Raw genomic sequence first — 14,010 nt, forward strand, 5'->3', positions numbered from 1 at the left:
TTTGTATATATATATATGTTCATTTGAGGATATTTCTAACTATTTCTATGTTGATGTATGTGTCATGGGTATAAATTTATAAAGTTGGAAGTTGAAGAGATCAAAGCTTCTTATTTCCTAGTTACAGAAATTGAAGAAATTAGGATGTATAACGTCTACCACATATTAGTGATAGAGTAAACAACAGTTGAGAGATTGGGCTATAATGTGCTTAGTGCAATGCTTGACACATAATAATAGCTACTGCTTATTGAACACCTATTAAACACCTATTGAACACCTATTAAAACGCCAGACCCTGTTTTAAATATTTTATACTTGTGTATAACCTGAGTCTGGCTGTAGAGTCCACGCTATCACCACTACCCTGAACAGCCACAATAGGTGCTAGCTCAGTGTTTGAGTGTTCAGTAAGTGCTAGCTTATTTCTACTGCACAGCTCTATAATCCAGAGGTGGTTTTGGTTCCACTATTATTTGGATTTTAGAAAGATAATTTAATACATATACTCTGTTTTATATGACAGTCCTATTGGGGTTTTGAGCAGAACCTCATAAGCAAATGCATTGGTGTTTCTGCAATGAAGCGTGTTTATCTTTACACTGAGATTAAAAAGAAAACAAAACTCCCCCAAAACTATGCTTAGCCTGATGTCAGTATATGTTGCCAAATGAATTGTGAAAGCCCTTTGGCTTTTAGAATTGCAGGTAAGGGATTGCGGACCTTCATAAAACTCTTAGAAGAGTAACTGGCATTTAGAACACACTCTATATGTGTTGGTGAATACTGCTACTACTATACTGGTTATCATCAGATGCTTATATACTCAGGCATAGAAAATTCGTGAATCACACAGTGCTGGGAGGAGTTCTTTTCACACCACATGACCTGAGAAGGGCAAATCTAAGTGTTGGAGTCTTTCAGCCATTCTTCTCTAAATCAGAATAAGAGAGGGCTTAAGGGATAGCCGTCCTTATCTCTTCCCTGTCTTAAATGTAGGCGTGTCTAGCTCTGTGCTCCTATCCTTCCATCTATTTGTGCTCCCAATTGTGCAGCATATGATTTGAGTCTACAGAATAGTGAAACTTGCATTTTCAGACTTTCAGAGATCCTAGTGAAAAAAATATTTCAAGTTTTTCCTTGCTTTTTATCACAACACTCCCCCCCCTACCTTTTTTTGTGGTGAGAACATTTAGATCTACTTTTCTAACAACTTACAAGTATATAATACAATACTGTTAACTGTAGTCGCCATACTGTACATTAGACCCCCAGAACTTACTCATCTCTCATCTTATAACTGGAAATTTGTACCCTTTGACCAACATCTCCCCGTTTCCCTCAACTCCCAGCCCCTTTCACCACCTTTCTAGAATTAGAATTCTAGAAATAGAATTTTCTGTTTCTGTGAGTCCACCTTTTTCAGATTTCCCATAGAAGTGAGATCATACAGTTTTTGTCTTTCTGTTTCTGGCTTATTTCACTTAGCATAATGTCCTCTAGGTTCACCCACGTTGTCACAAAAGCAAGATTTCCTTCTTTTTTATGGCTGAATAATATTCCATTTTCTTTATCCATTCATCTGTCATTGGGTATTTAGGTTGTTTCTATATCTTATACAGCCCCTTTTCTTTAAACATGAACCAACTGATCCATCATTTCTGCAGATATGACCAGATATGACTAAAGACTAAAGTGACTGTATATGAATTTGAGATATTTCTTCTTCCTTCCCACCATTTTAATTGATGAGAAACTGTAATCACAGTCATTAGTATAACCATTTATGACAATTACCAAGATGTATTCTAGTTTAGATAATATTATAGTATTATACACTGATTTTAATTATATAGTCATATTATTGTTATTGCACTCTGATCCAAAAATAAATTTATTAAATGCCCCTGATATGTACATTTGCTATTAAGATTTAAAAATTTTTGGACTTGAGTTTAAACCTATTCTCTATGCTTAGAACTATCCTTTTGAACTGTTTGAAGATATGTTGTATATAGTTTGTTTTCTCCTTCTGCACATTAGAGTAGTATTTGTCTTCCCTCTACTCCACCCGCCCCCAGTAAAGGCTGGAAACAGCCTCTGTCTCCTCTTATGTAGTTCAGTCTCTGCTCTATGGCATCTCAAGTGAGCTGCAAGGGCCCTTTGAGATTATCTAGTCAAACTGAGGGAGAGAAGTAGAAACAGAAATGTAATCAGTTTGTTGAGAGTGAAAATAGGGGATTACTTATTTGTATTTGACAGTTTTTTGATCCATAACTAAAATACAAAATACAGAAATATCTGTTCCTTTTTTTGTCGGAAAGGTATCTGTGAAGTCTGCAATTTGTAGAGGTGTTAGCCTTAATTGATCTTTAGGTTGTGTGTGTGTGTGTGTGTGTGTGTGTGCGCGCGTGCGCGCACGTTGGGGGTTGTGGTATAGTATGTAAGAATATGTGGCGTGTCAGTTTATGGCATACTGTTTGATCCCCATGAAACATGTTTGTTTTGGCAGCTGGCTTTCCCTGTAGCATCGCGTTGGAATTTGGCATGCAGTGTTTAAGCTCTAGTTATTTCATTTGGTACATTTTGGTCAATTTCTTAGTGATAGTAGATATTGAGTTTAAATTCCAGAGCAGAAAACTTGAAAACGAGAATATAATATACAGTCACCAACCGACACCATGTTCAAAAACACAGTTGTTTGTTTGGCACATGTTCACTAATGTAACTTTTTCAACTGACAGTATTATTTGATTTAGGATCTTAGAATTTGAACTGCATGGAAATCTGATAATTTTGGTATTTATTTTTTTTTACAGAGAGGAAAAAGGAAAATGGATGACTGAAAAAAGTATTATTTGTCACATTTTAAAAGTTGTATTTCCTTTCCTAGGTTGCTGTAGTGAAACTAAAAAATGCAGATAAAGTATTTGCCATGAAAATATTGAATAAATGGGAAATGCTGAAAAGAGCTGAGGTAAGATTCTAATTATTGGAATATTTAAATAATATTTTAGAAATATTTTTAGAGAAAAATAAAATTATAGAGAGCCCATAGGTCTTTAAGTATCATTTAGTAACCTTTTATCTATGATGGCATTATTTTTTAAGGCCTAAGAGACAAATTCAATAATTCACAATTATGATATAGTTATGATGAATGTTACATTTTTGATGCTATTTTAATATTATCTGAAAACCAAATGGAAACCCTTTGAATGTCAGGCTTAGACACTTATGTTAAAAGGATGTGTGGAAACCAGTTTCTTTTATAGGAAGAAATTTTATAGTGATTGATATCGAGTTTGATATAACTTGTTTATATTATTTATCTGTATTCTGCTATAAGCAAATTCGGCAGGAATTTTGAATATGGCCTGTAAGAATTCTGTTTATTGCTGACTGTGCAGTTAAATTTATGTTTTGTTTTATATTATTAAAAATGGGAGTAAAATCTGCTGTTGCAAGAGTTGTCAGCATTTTAATCTTGGTGCTAGATTTGAGGGAAAGACTGACTGGAATGATGTTAAAAATATATAATAGCCGATATGTATGTCAAACCTGACATTACACGTAAATTTGGGGAGTGGTTCTGGAGGTCTCCTGCTGTTCTGGGTTATAGTGAGTTGTTATAGGTAGGGCATTCAGGGGCCTCAGGGAAGCAGAACTTACCGGTGTGGAAATATTTTAATATTTTAACTTACAGAAGGATTATACTGCTGAGTAGGCTGAGTGTTAGCTCTAGAGGGTAGTAAGATTCATAAGAGGATAATGAGAAATTAGCCCTTAGAAATCTTTCTGTATATACCAGTACTTGTAGCAACCTGAAAAACAGCAAATACGTAGGTAGGGAAAAGCAAAAATGGTTCCCATGATGATAGATACATACTGTGGTAGTGAAAGTAAATACTTCAATATTTCTTTCTTTTAGAAAATTTGAAGAAATAACAAAACACAAAGAAGAAACTAATAATCACTTGTATTCCATCACTTAGAATTAATAACATTTTGGGCAAGTTTTGCTTTCAGTCTTTTTTTTCTATTTGCCTACTGAAAAAAACTGCACACATGAAATTACAGATATATTCTTTGTAAAACAAGTAATAGCACATTACAGATAAAGCTAAAGTACTCTTTGACTATACCCCGCCCAAGTCCAGCCCCTCTCTACCTCCCAGAGGTAATTACAGAGGTAATAAAATCGTGTTTAAAAGAGTGTCTGGAAAGTTTTATGTCACTCTCTGACATATGTGCCAGTGCCCGTTATATTCAATAACTTCAATATTTACTTTTGTATTTCCCTAAAACTGATTGCCTTACTGTCACTGGTCATATTTTCCAGGTAGTAAACACTGAGATTGAGTTTAGTATGCAGTCTATTTATTACGGGGTGCTTTTGAAATTGACATTGACAGACGGGAAAGGAGGTGAAATATGATTTGTCAGGGAGAAGTCAAGCTGCCCCTTCAGCCTCTGTTGATCCAACAGGGATCCGTGGAGCAGAAATGGTCCTTCAGAGTTGTCCTGCCTTGGGCCAAATGGTTGACCTTTATTCACTTGCCTCAGTTAGTCATTGGATACAGGCTGCCTCCAGAAGGACGTGGCCTTGGACTAGTAGGCTTTCGGTGGCTGAGACAAAGCCTGGAGGGGCTGACAGCATTGCCAGCAGTTGGAGCAATAAGTCTTATTATTAAAAATTAGTAAAGAATTCTGTTCTAATTGTTTCACAGAACTCATAATTGTAGTGGGTTAGTGTTCCAGGGTTAGAACTTTTAAAAAATTTAATTAAAGTTTGTACTTACTTTTTAATGATGTTGGATATGTCGGGGAAGAAATTTTTTTTTAACATCTTTATTGGAGTGTAATTGCTTTACAATGGTGTGTTAGTTTCTGCTTTATAACAAAGTGAATCAGTTATACATATACATATGTCCCCATATCTCTTTCCTCTTGCATCTGCCTCCCTCCCACCCTCCCTATCCCACCCCTCTACGTGGTCACAAAGCACCGAGCTCATCTCCCTGTGCTATGCAGCTGCTTCCCACTAGCTGTCTATTTTACGTTTGGTAGTGTATATATGTTGGGGAAGAATTTTGAAAAGAAAGAGTAACTGGTTTAACTTTCATTACTCACTGGAGGAAGTGGCAAAATTGAAGATAAAACAGGAATAATTAAAAATTAAATATTATTTTGTTGAATTAAAAATCATTAATATGTTCTGTTTCTGGGGCAAGATGGAATAGATGTGCTTCTTCCTATCTTTCCCATTAAGTACAGCTAAAGACCATGGACATTACATATAAAACAGATATGCAAAGACTCTGAAAGGCAGAGAGAATGTGGAAAAGCTAGGGGCCTTGGGACCCAAGGAATGTCACTCATTCCGTGAGGTCAGTATTATTCTGTTGGAATAACCAGATAAGGACCATACAAAGAAAGTTAAAGATCAATATGCCTCATGAACATAGATGCAAATATCCTTAAGAAAATATTAGCAAATAGAGTTCAGCAATACATAAAACAAATCATACACCATGATCAAGTGGGGTTTATTCATAAGGACCATACAAAGAAAGTTAAAGATCAATATGCCTCATGAACATAGATGCAAATATCCTTAAGAAAATATTAGCAAATAGAGTTCAGCAATACATAAAACAAATCATACACCATGATCAAGTGGGGTTTATTTGAGGGGATACAAGTCTGTTTCAGTATTTGAAAGGAACTTGCCTCAAACTATTTGAAACTTTCATTTTTTAGGAAGAAATTCTACATTGAAACTTTTAAAGAGGAATTGATTTTAAAGTAGGATGGAATTATATTTCTGTGCTTGAATTGTCAAATCCTTTTTTAAAAAAACATTGAAGGGCTTCCCTGGTGGCGCAGTGGTTGAGAGTCCGCCTGCCGATGCAGGGGACACGGGTTCGTGCCCCGGTCTGGGAGGATCCCGCATGCCGCGGAGCGGCTGGGCCCGTGGGCCATGGCCGCTGAGCCTGCGCGTCCGGAGCCTGTGCTCCGCGGCGGGAGAGGCCACAGCAGTGAGAGGCCCGCGTACCACAAAAAAAAAAAAAAAAAAAACATTGAAAAGAAACCCATTCTGATCATTACTTATCTAATTTGGGAAAACTGGTCCTACCAATGATGCTTAATAATTATAAATGAGCAGCAAAATTTCTTACTTTTTAAACCTGTGTATAGTTGATACTTTAGAACACTATTCAGAGATTTACCTCCAAACTGTTTGTCATATTTATTTCTACTGAAGGTATGTAACAGATATATAATTAGTGGGACATGGATTATTTGAAGATACTAGGAAATTTGTCTCTTTCTATACCTGGCAAATAGATAATTAGTAAATAATCTTATAGTTACAAAGATTAATGTCTCTAGAGATTCATCATTTACAAACTTTGTTAGTATGTCAGCAATCCCTTAACTTCTCCTAATCTATTCTGTGAATTTTACTTTCACTTCAAATTTATTCAGCTCTTACTGATTTCACTCATATAGGAGATGGCTTACTCATTTCGTTGGAAGATGCAGTATAGTTTACAGAAATGCTCTCCATCTCAAGAGTCAAACCTTTCCAAGGCTCAGTTATCTTATTTGTTAAATAAAGATAATTGTCTCTATACCATAAGTGGAGGAATAATATATCTTAGTTTAACTGTGATAGTACTGGTTTATGCTTGTTGTCTTACTATTTTTGTTATTGTTGTTAGCCCTGTTTTATTATTTTTATACATTTATGTGCCAGTAGTAGTAGTAGCAGTAGTGGTTAATAGTAGTAATGAATTGAGGTCATTAGATTGGAACTGCCTCTACTTCCTGATCTGCTACGTATAGTAAAAAAAGAAAATGCAAGCACTCTAGAAAATAACAAGTAAAAAAATGAAAGCATTTTTTCCCCTCCCTCAGATGTCCAGTCTTTCTGTTCCAAGTAAATCATTATTAAGAGTTTCTTATTTATCCTTAATAGAAAATTTTACTATATTGGAATCATATTAAAAGACTGATTTTTTTCACGGTGCTTTTATCACTTAATAATATATATTGGATTTTTCCATTTCCATATTTATACATTTACCTAATTCTTTTTTTTTTTAAATAAAGTATTTATTTATTTTTTATTTTATTTTTGGCCACGTTGGGTTCTTGTTGCTGCGTGTGGACATTTCTCTGGTTGTGGTGAGCAGGGGTTACTCTTCGTTGCAGTGAGCAGGCTTCTCATTGCAGTGGCTTCTCTTATTGTAGAGCACGGGCTCTAGGCATGCGGGCTTCAGTAATTGTGGCTCGCGGGCTCTAGAGCGCAGGCTCAGTGGTTGTGGCGCACGGGCATAGTTGCTCTGCGGCATGTGGGATCTTCCCGGACCACGGCTCGAAGCGGTGTCGCCTGCATCGGCAGGCGGACTCCCAACCACTGCGCCACCAGGGAAGCCCCCTACCTGATTCTTTTTAATAGTTTCATTATACTGAATGGATATATTGTTTAGTATGATGATTTTTTTTTAAACATTGATGGGCATTTAGATTATTTCTACCTTTTTACTATTTTTATTTGGTTATTTCACCAAATCTAACTATGTGTGTTTAGCAAAGAGAAATTTCAAAACAAGAGAGAAAATAGTGCATCAGAACTAGTCACGCCACCTAAGAAGTATATACAATGTAACATAGAAATAGAAAGGGCTATGAAATACTGTTAATCAGAGATGTTGCTGTTGGCTACCCTGAGGTACTCCAGGTTGTGTATGCTGAGGTTGAAGGGATTTTAAGGATAATTTTTACGCTAAGGGATTTTCACGTCCTGCTGACTCTAGAATTTATCTACTCCCCAGATTAAACTCCTCAGTAGTGGAATTCCTGGGTTGTGTGGGACGGGTATACCTTTAAACTTCGATAGCTATTGCCAAATTGTCTTCTAAAAAAAGTTGGATCAGTATATCTTTGCACTCATAGTATTTAAACATGTCTGTTTTCTCACACATTTGCCAACTGTGGATGTTATCAAATGATTTATGTGACGTATCTCATGTTTGATTTGGTCACCAAATATATATTAATATGGAGATTTAAAAGTAAATTGATGCTTTGGTGTGTAAGAGCTGATATTTGAAGTTCTTGCATTTTGCAGTTTAAAATTCCACCTGTTTATCTATCTTTTTTTTAAAAAACCTTGACTTTTTTCCCCTCAAATGTTAGCTTAGAGAGAATGATTCAATTATTATTTGAAAGTCTTCTTCTGTGGTAATACTTCATGGGTGAGATAAGTCTTTATTACTTATAAATTAGAAGCCAAAGTAGATATATCATGAATGGATTTTCTCATTTTAACATGTGATTTCCAAGTTTTGGGGCAATTTGGATATTCTGTATAAGAATAATGATCTGATGAATGCACCTATGGATCTAGGGAAGAGAATCATGTGACAGTCTTGCAGAATTATTATCATTTATATGTGGTCTGTACTAACTTCTCTTTCAGCATAGGTATTCCTTTTCTTCTTTCTTTTTAACCAATAACCCATTAAGGATAAAATTTAAACAGTATGTAACTGAATATTAACAATGTAAAACTGCACAACACTCAAAACCATCACTGTGCAAGCAGAATGTTTGGTTGAATAGAAACTGAGTGACAGAATATGAAGAAGCTATATGGTCTCCAGTAACCTCTCATATTGTGATTATCGCATTCTTAGAGACCCAAATATTCTTTTTTAAAGGGAGGATTTAAAAAAAATCTTACTTAGTTTTTTCAAAAATGTAATTGAAATGGACATTATTAAATGTCTTTATATTGAATCCTTGGTATGCATGCATCATGGTTGGGTTAATATTGATCTAGAACAGGGTTTTTCAGCAGTGGCACTTTGAGGCCAGATAATTCCATCTGGGGGCTGTCCTATGCATTGTAGGATGTGAAGCAGCATCCCTGGCCTCTTCCCACTAGATGCTGGTAGCATTACCCCTCACCCCTCCTCAGCTGTGACAACCAACTGAGGACAGTGTGATATACTGAAGCAAAAAAGGAGACTGTGCTTCACATCTAAACTAAGTATCTGAGGCATTAATAGGAATAGTCTCTAATACCTAAGTATGTATGGGTAAAATCATATGATATCTGAGATTTGCTTCAAAAAAATCCTCTGTGTATATACATATGTGTGAGTGTTCACATGTATGTGCATGGAGGAAGGGTGGTGGCAAGTGGGTGAGAGTGTAGATGAAATAAGATTGAACAATAAAATGTTGAAATTGGTTGATGGGTACATTGGGGGCAGGGGATTATTTTACTGCTTTCTCTTGTATATGTTTAAAATTTTATATTAGAAATAGTTTATATTTTATGTTTTTAAAAATTAATTTATTTTTTCACTACATAGTTTAGAATAGATTAGAATCTACTAAAGTTAATCTGTTCTGTTGACAGGTATTCTTTGGAGCTTTATTTAGTTTGGAGTCATCAATCAGTCACATTTCCAGATTCTAGATGGAAATGTTTTTAAAATTTCAGATAGCTGTCCTGGTAAGATAAAGCCAGGAGAAAGGAGTCTCCTAGGCTTGACAGACTTCACCACCTCTCTAAAATGTTAGCAGCAAACCATAATTTCAGGCCAGTTAAAGTCTAAAACAGAACTTAGTTGGATGTCAAGTGATTCTATTTTCCCCCTAAAGTGGACGAAAGCATAATATTGTAGATTTTAATAATTGAATTGACAGATAAAACTGCCCATTCATTTGGTTTAAGCTTTATTTGTTTTAAAATTTTTCCTTGGTGATGCTGTTTAATAAATGGCTTTGGAAATTCTATTGCATCAAATAAAATTTATGGAAATAGGTGGAAAAAAATTAAGGTACTTAATTAGGGTAAATTAAGTAATGCTAATTGTTTTATATATCATGGCTGTTGAATTTATCTTTTGGGAAATAAATTATTAGGCACCTGCTATGTGTAAAATACTGTATGATGGTTTTTCAGTGTGTATGGAATGTGGTACGGCCATTAAGAAAAATTAGGTCTCTATGTACTGGTGTGGAAAGCTGTTCAGATATATTGTTACTTGAAAAAAATGACTTACAGAGCACTGTGATCACATTTGTGTAAAGGAAGAAAAGATAGGGGAGATGGGATGCCATATGAGTATAGTTGTGTGTGTGTGTGTGTTTATATGCTTATGTGTATACAGAAATTTTCTGAGAAGAAATTCAACTGAGTTATTGTTAGTAACCTCTGGACATAACAGGTGGACAGTGAAACTATCAGGGTGTGACTCAGGGAGACTTTTAATTTCTACTTTACCTTTCAGTTCTTTTTGGCATAGCAGCTTTTTAATTAAAAATTTAAAGATATATTATAGAATTATAAAGTATCATATAAAGTTAGTTTTTATTTTTAGCCACACATTTCTAAGGTTCTCCAGGATATATCTTTATAATAGTGGAAATATATCCTCAGAAAAAATTAAAACTTTTATAAATCAGTAAGAAAAAGACAATTCATTAGAGAAAGTGGGCAAAGGGAGTTTTTCAAAGAGAAAACTCAGATGTCCAATAAGCATATGTAAAATTATTTATTTACAGGGAACTCTACTCGATGCTCTGTGGTGACCTAAATGGGAAGGAAATCCAAAAAAGGGGATATATGTATACGTATAGCTGATTCACTTTGCTGTACAGTAGAAACTAACACAACATTGTAAAGCAATATACTCCAATAAAAATTAATTTAAAAATGAGTGCAACAAAAAAATTATTTATTTGCACCTGTAATTAGGAATATGTTAATCAAAAGAATGATGAGATATTATTTCACACTCATCATATTGACACACACTTAAAAGTTTAACAATGCCAAGTGCAGTTGAGGATGTGGGGAAAAGGGGAGATTTCATACACTAGGGTGAGGGTAGTAACTGGCATACCACTTAAGAAAGAGAATTGGCTGAGTCTGGTAAAGTTGAAAACGCTTAAAACTAGTATTTCTGTTTCCCAGTGTATACGCTAGGGAAACTCTTGCAAGTCCCCTACAACGAACGAGTTCCGTTCCCGAGAGTGCGTTTGTAAGTCCAACTTGTTTGTAAGTCCAACAAAGTTAGCCTAGGTGTCCAACTAACACAGTCAGCTATGTAGTACTGTACTGTAATAGGTTTATAATACTTTTCACACAAATAATACATAAAAAAACAAACAAAAAATAAAACATTTTAAATCTTACAGTACAGTACCTTGAAAAGTACAGTAGTACAGTACAACACCTGGCATACGGGGGCTGGCATCGAGTGAACAGGCAAGAAGAGTTACTGACTGGAGGAGGGAGGGGAGGTGGGAGATGGTAGAGCTGACGGATCGTCAGCAATAGGAGACAGAGGGCAAGCTGAAATTTCACTCACGCCTGACATTGATGGCACAGGTTTTAGTTCCTTGCTGGATTCAATTCTATCTACCCCCTTGAAAAAATGATCCAGTGATGTCTGGTTAGTACTGTACCAGCTACATCACTGCTGCTTTTACACTTGCTTCCAGACATCCTGGGCTTGAAATAAAAATACTGTACTACTGTACTCTGTACAGTGCTGTACAGTAAAGTACACACAAAAGCACAACCACTTGTAGAGGATGCATGCATGTGGCAACGTATGCCAGACAGGTGAACTAACTTATGTGATTGGACATGTGAACACAAGTTCGCATCTTTGAAAGTTCACAATTTGAAGGTTCATATGTAGGGGACTTACTGTACATTTGTACAAATATATTCATTGCAGCATTGAAATAACACAAAATTGGGTGATTTTCGTGTTTGGGGGTTATATAAATAAATTCTGCCGTATTCATACAATGGAATACCACAGCAATTAAAAGGTAAACAGCCATCTATGCAAAGGGATAGATGAAATTACACTATTCATGGCAGTTTTCCAAACACAAAACAATTCTATTGTTTTTGGACACATACATGTGTAATAAAGCATGTGATGGGAAGAATATATACTAACTTCAGATTATTCATTTTCTCAGAGGGAGAAGGGACAGGAATGGGAAGGCTACAACTTGTATCATATTTTCTTAATAACAAAACGATCAGAAGTAAATGTGACAAAATGTTGACATTTATATTATCTAGATGGTAGATTGGACCATGGTTGTTAAATAATTCTGTGTATTTTTCTGATTTTTTTGAACTACAACAGTATTTTTAAATATAAAATACTTTTAAGTGTACTGTTCCAGTTGTTCAATTTCTGAGGGGTCTTTGAAACTTGACTTATTGGAAAGTCATATAATATTAGATGTATTCCCTTTTCAGAACAGAAAGTGTAATAAATATTTTAAGCAATTGTTTGTATAATATATTTCCTAGTTTTACATGAAGCATTCTTTATCTAAAAAAATGTTTTTTTCCTTTTCAGACAGCATGTTTTCGTGAAGAAAGGGATGTGTTAGTGAATGGAGACAATAAATGGATTACAACTTTGCATTATGCTTTCCAAGATGACAATAACTTAGTAAGAATCATTTTTTATATGTTTCTATATCCTTATTAATTTTTTATTGGCAGAATTTAGCATTATTTTCTCTTAAGCATTATTTAAATGTAAATGTTATTTAGAAAACCACTGAATTTCAGAGTATAAGTTGTTTGTTTTGATATGTGATTTCTTTCCCTGGGTAATTCAATACCTTCCCATTGCAATTTTTATGTTTTTTAATAAACACGTCAAAACTAAATCCAAACAGATTTACATTCTATAAAAGGTGGTCAGGATTTTTTCCATTATTTTCTCAAGTTATCTTATTTGTAGTATTCTATTACTATTTAGAATTATACATATTTTTCAAAGTTGTCATGTGTTACTTTAAGTAGAGCCATATTTAAAATCTAGGCTGTATCTAATTTTATATTAACATCATGAACCACTTGACAAAAGAAGTTGGAAAAGAGCTTGGAGGAAAATCAGACTGTTAGAAGCACTACCGATTGAAGATTGAAGAGATGAACAAGTACATAGGAAAATAGGTGATATCTGTCACAGTCGAGTGTACAACTCCTTGGCCTGTTATTCAAAGCTCTTCATTTTCTGACCCCAGTTTTTATTTCAAGGTTTATTTTTTAGCATACATGTGTTGAGTTCCTGCTTTGTGCCAGCTACTACTACTATGTACTGGGATATAAAAATTAATAAGACATTTTTCATTAATTTGATAGATATTTATTGGACATGTGCTGTGTGCTAGGCATTGTTCTTTAGATTCTAGAGACTCAGTAGTGAATAAGACAGACAAAGGATCTCTTTTCTTATTCTTACATTCTTGTGAGGGGAACCAGGCAAGGACTTCACAGTCAAGTAAATAATATTTTCACATTGTTTCATATAAGAAAAATATAACATTTATTCAAAGGTATGAAGTCAATAAGGGCTCTTCTAAGACAAATGTACATTGGCTAAACCAAGAAGGGAGAAGAGGCGGAGATGGCTTGGTGAGCATGGAGATTTGAAGCCACCTGTTACGTTCCTCTTGATGAAGGATAGAAAAAGAGGCTTGGGGATGAGGGAGGAGAGATGAGAGAGTCACATAATATAGCACCTTATACGTTATGGTAAGGAAATTAGACTTTTACAGTCATGAGTTTCAAAAACAGATATTTTTTTGAGCATGGAACTCTAGTGTGTGTGTTTTGTAAAATGACATTATATCTGAAAGCTTATACAATGAAGCATATAGAAGCGCAACTGCCCTGACTGACCTCTTAGCTTCCTCCTTCCACTTTCCTTCATGCTTTCTCAGGGTTCTTTCACAGAGCAAATTTGGAAGCTGCTGTTTTAGGACTGTAGAAGTGTTTGTGGCAGGAAAGGACTGAGGTTGTTTGAGGGATGAGAGGAAGGCTAGTGTGATTATGATAAGGAGGGGAGAGAGGTATAAAATGAGGCTTCCAGAGTGTAGGCCATGCAGAAGAGTTCAAATTTTATTCTAATTTCCAGGAGGGTTTTAAGGATAGTG

The 14,010-nt window shown here is 35.1% G+C and overlaps 1 protein-coding gene across 11 annotated transcripts in view; it reads left to right on the forward strand.

Moving 5' to 3' along the window:
* Positions 1 to 14,010, forward strand: part of CDC42BPA (CDC42 binding protein kinase alpha) — a gene marked incomplete at both ends in the record, with an annotated part of 303,526 nt that overhangs the window by 95,255 nt on the left and 194,261 nt on the right. For all 11 annotated transcript variants that reach the window (XM_079719570.1, XM_079719575.1, XM_079719576.1 and 8 more), the window contains 2 exons: positions 2,894 to 2,977; positions 12,420 to 12,515. In XM_079719570.1, coding sequence (XP_079575696.1) covers positions 2,894 to 2,977; positions 12,420 to 12,515 — 180 coding nt within the window. The remainder of the gene's footprint in view (positions 1 to 2,893; positions 2,978 to 12,419; positions 12,516 to 14,010) is intronic.

This window comes from Hyperoodon ampullatus (assembly GCF_949752795.1).
Source record: "Hyperoodon ampullatus genome assembly, chromosome: 2".
Taxonomy (NCBI): Eukaryota; Metazoa; Chordata; class Mammalia; order Artiodactyla; family Ziphiidae; genus Hyperoodon; species Hyperoodon ampullatus.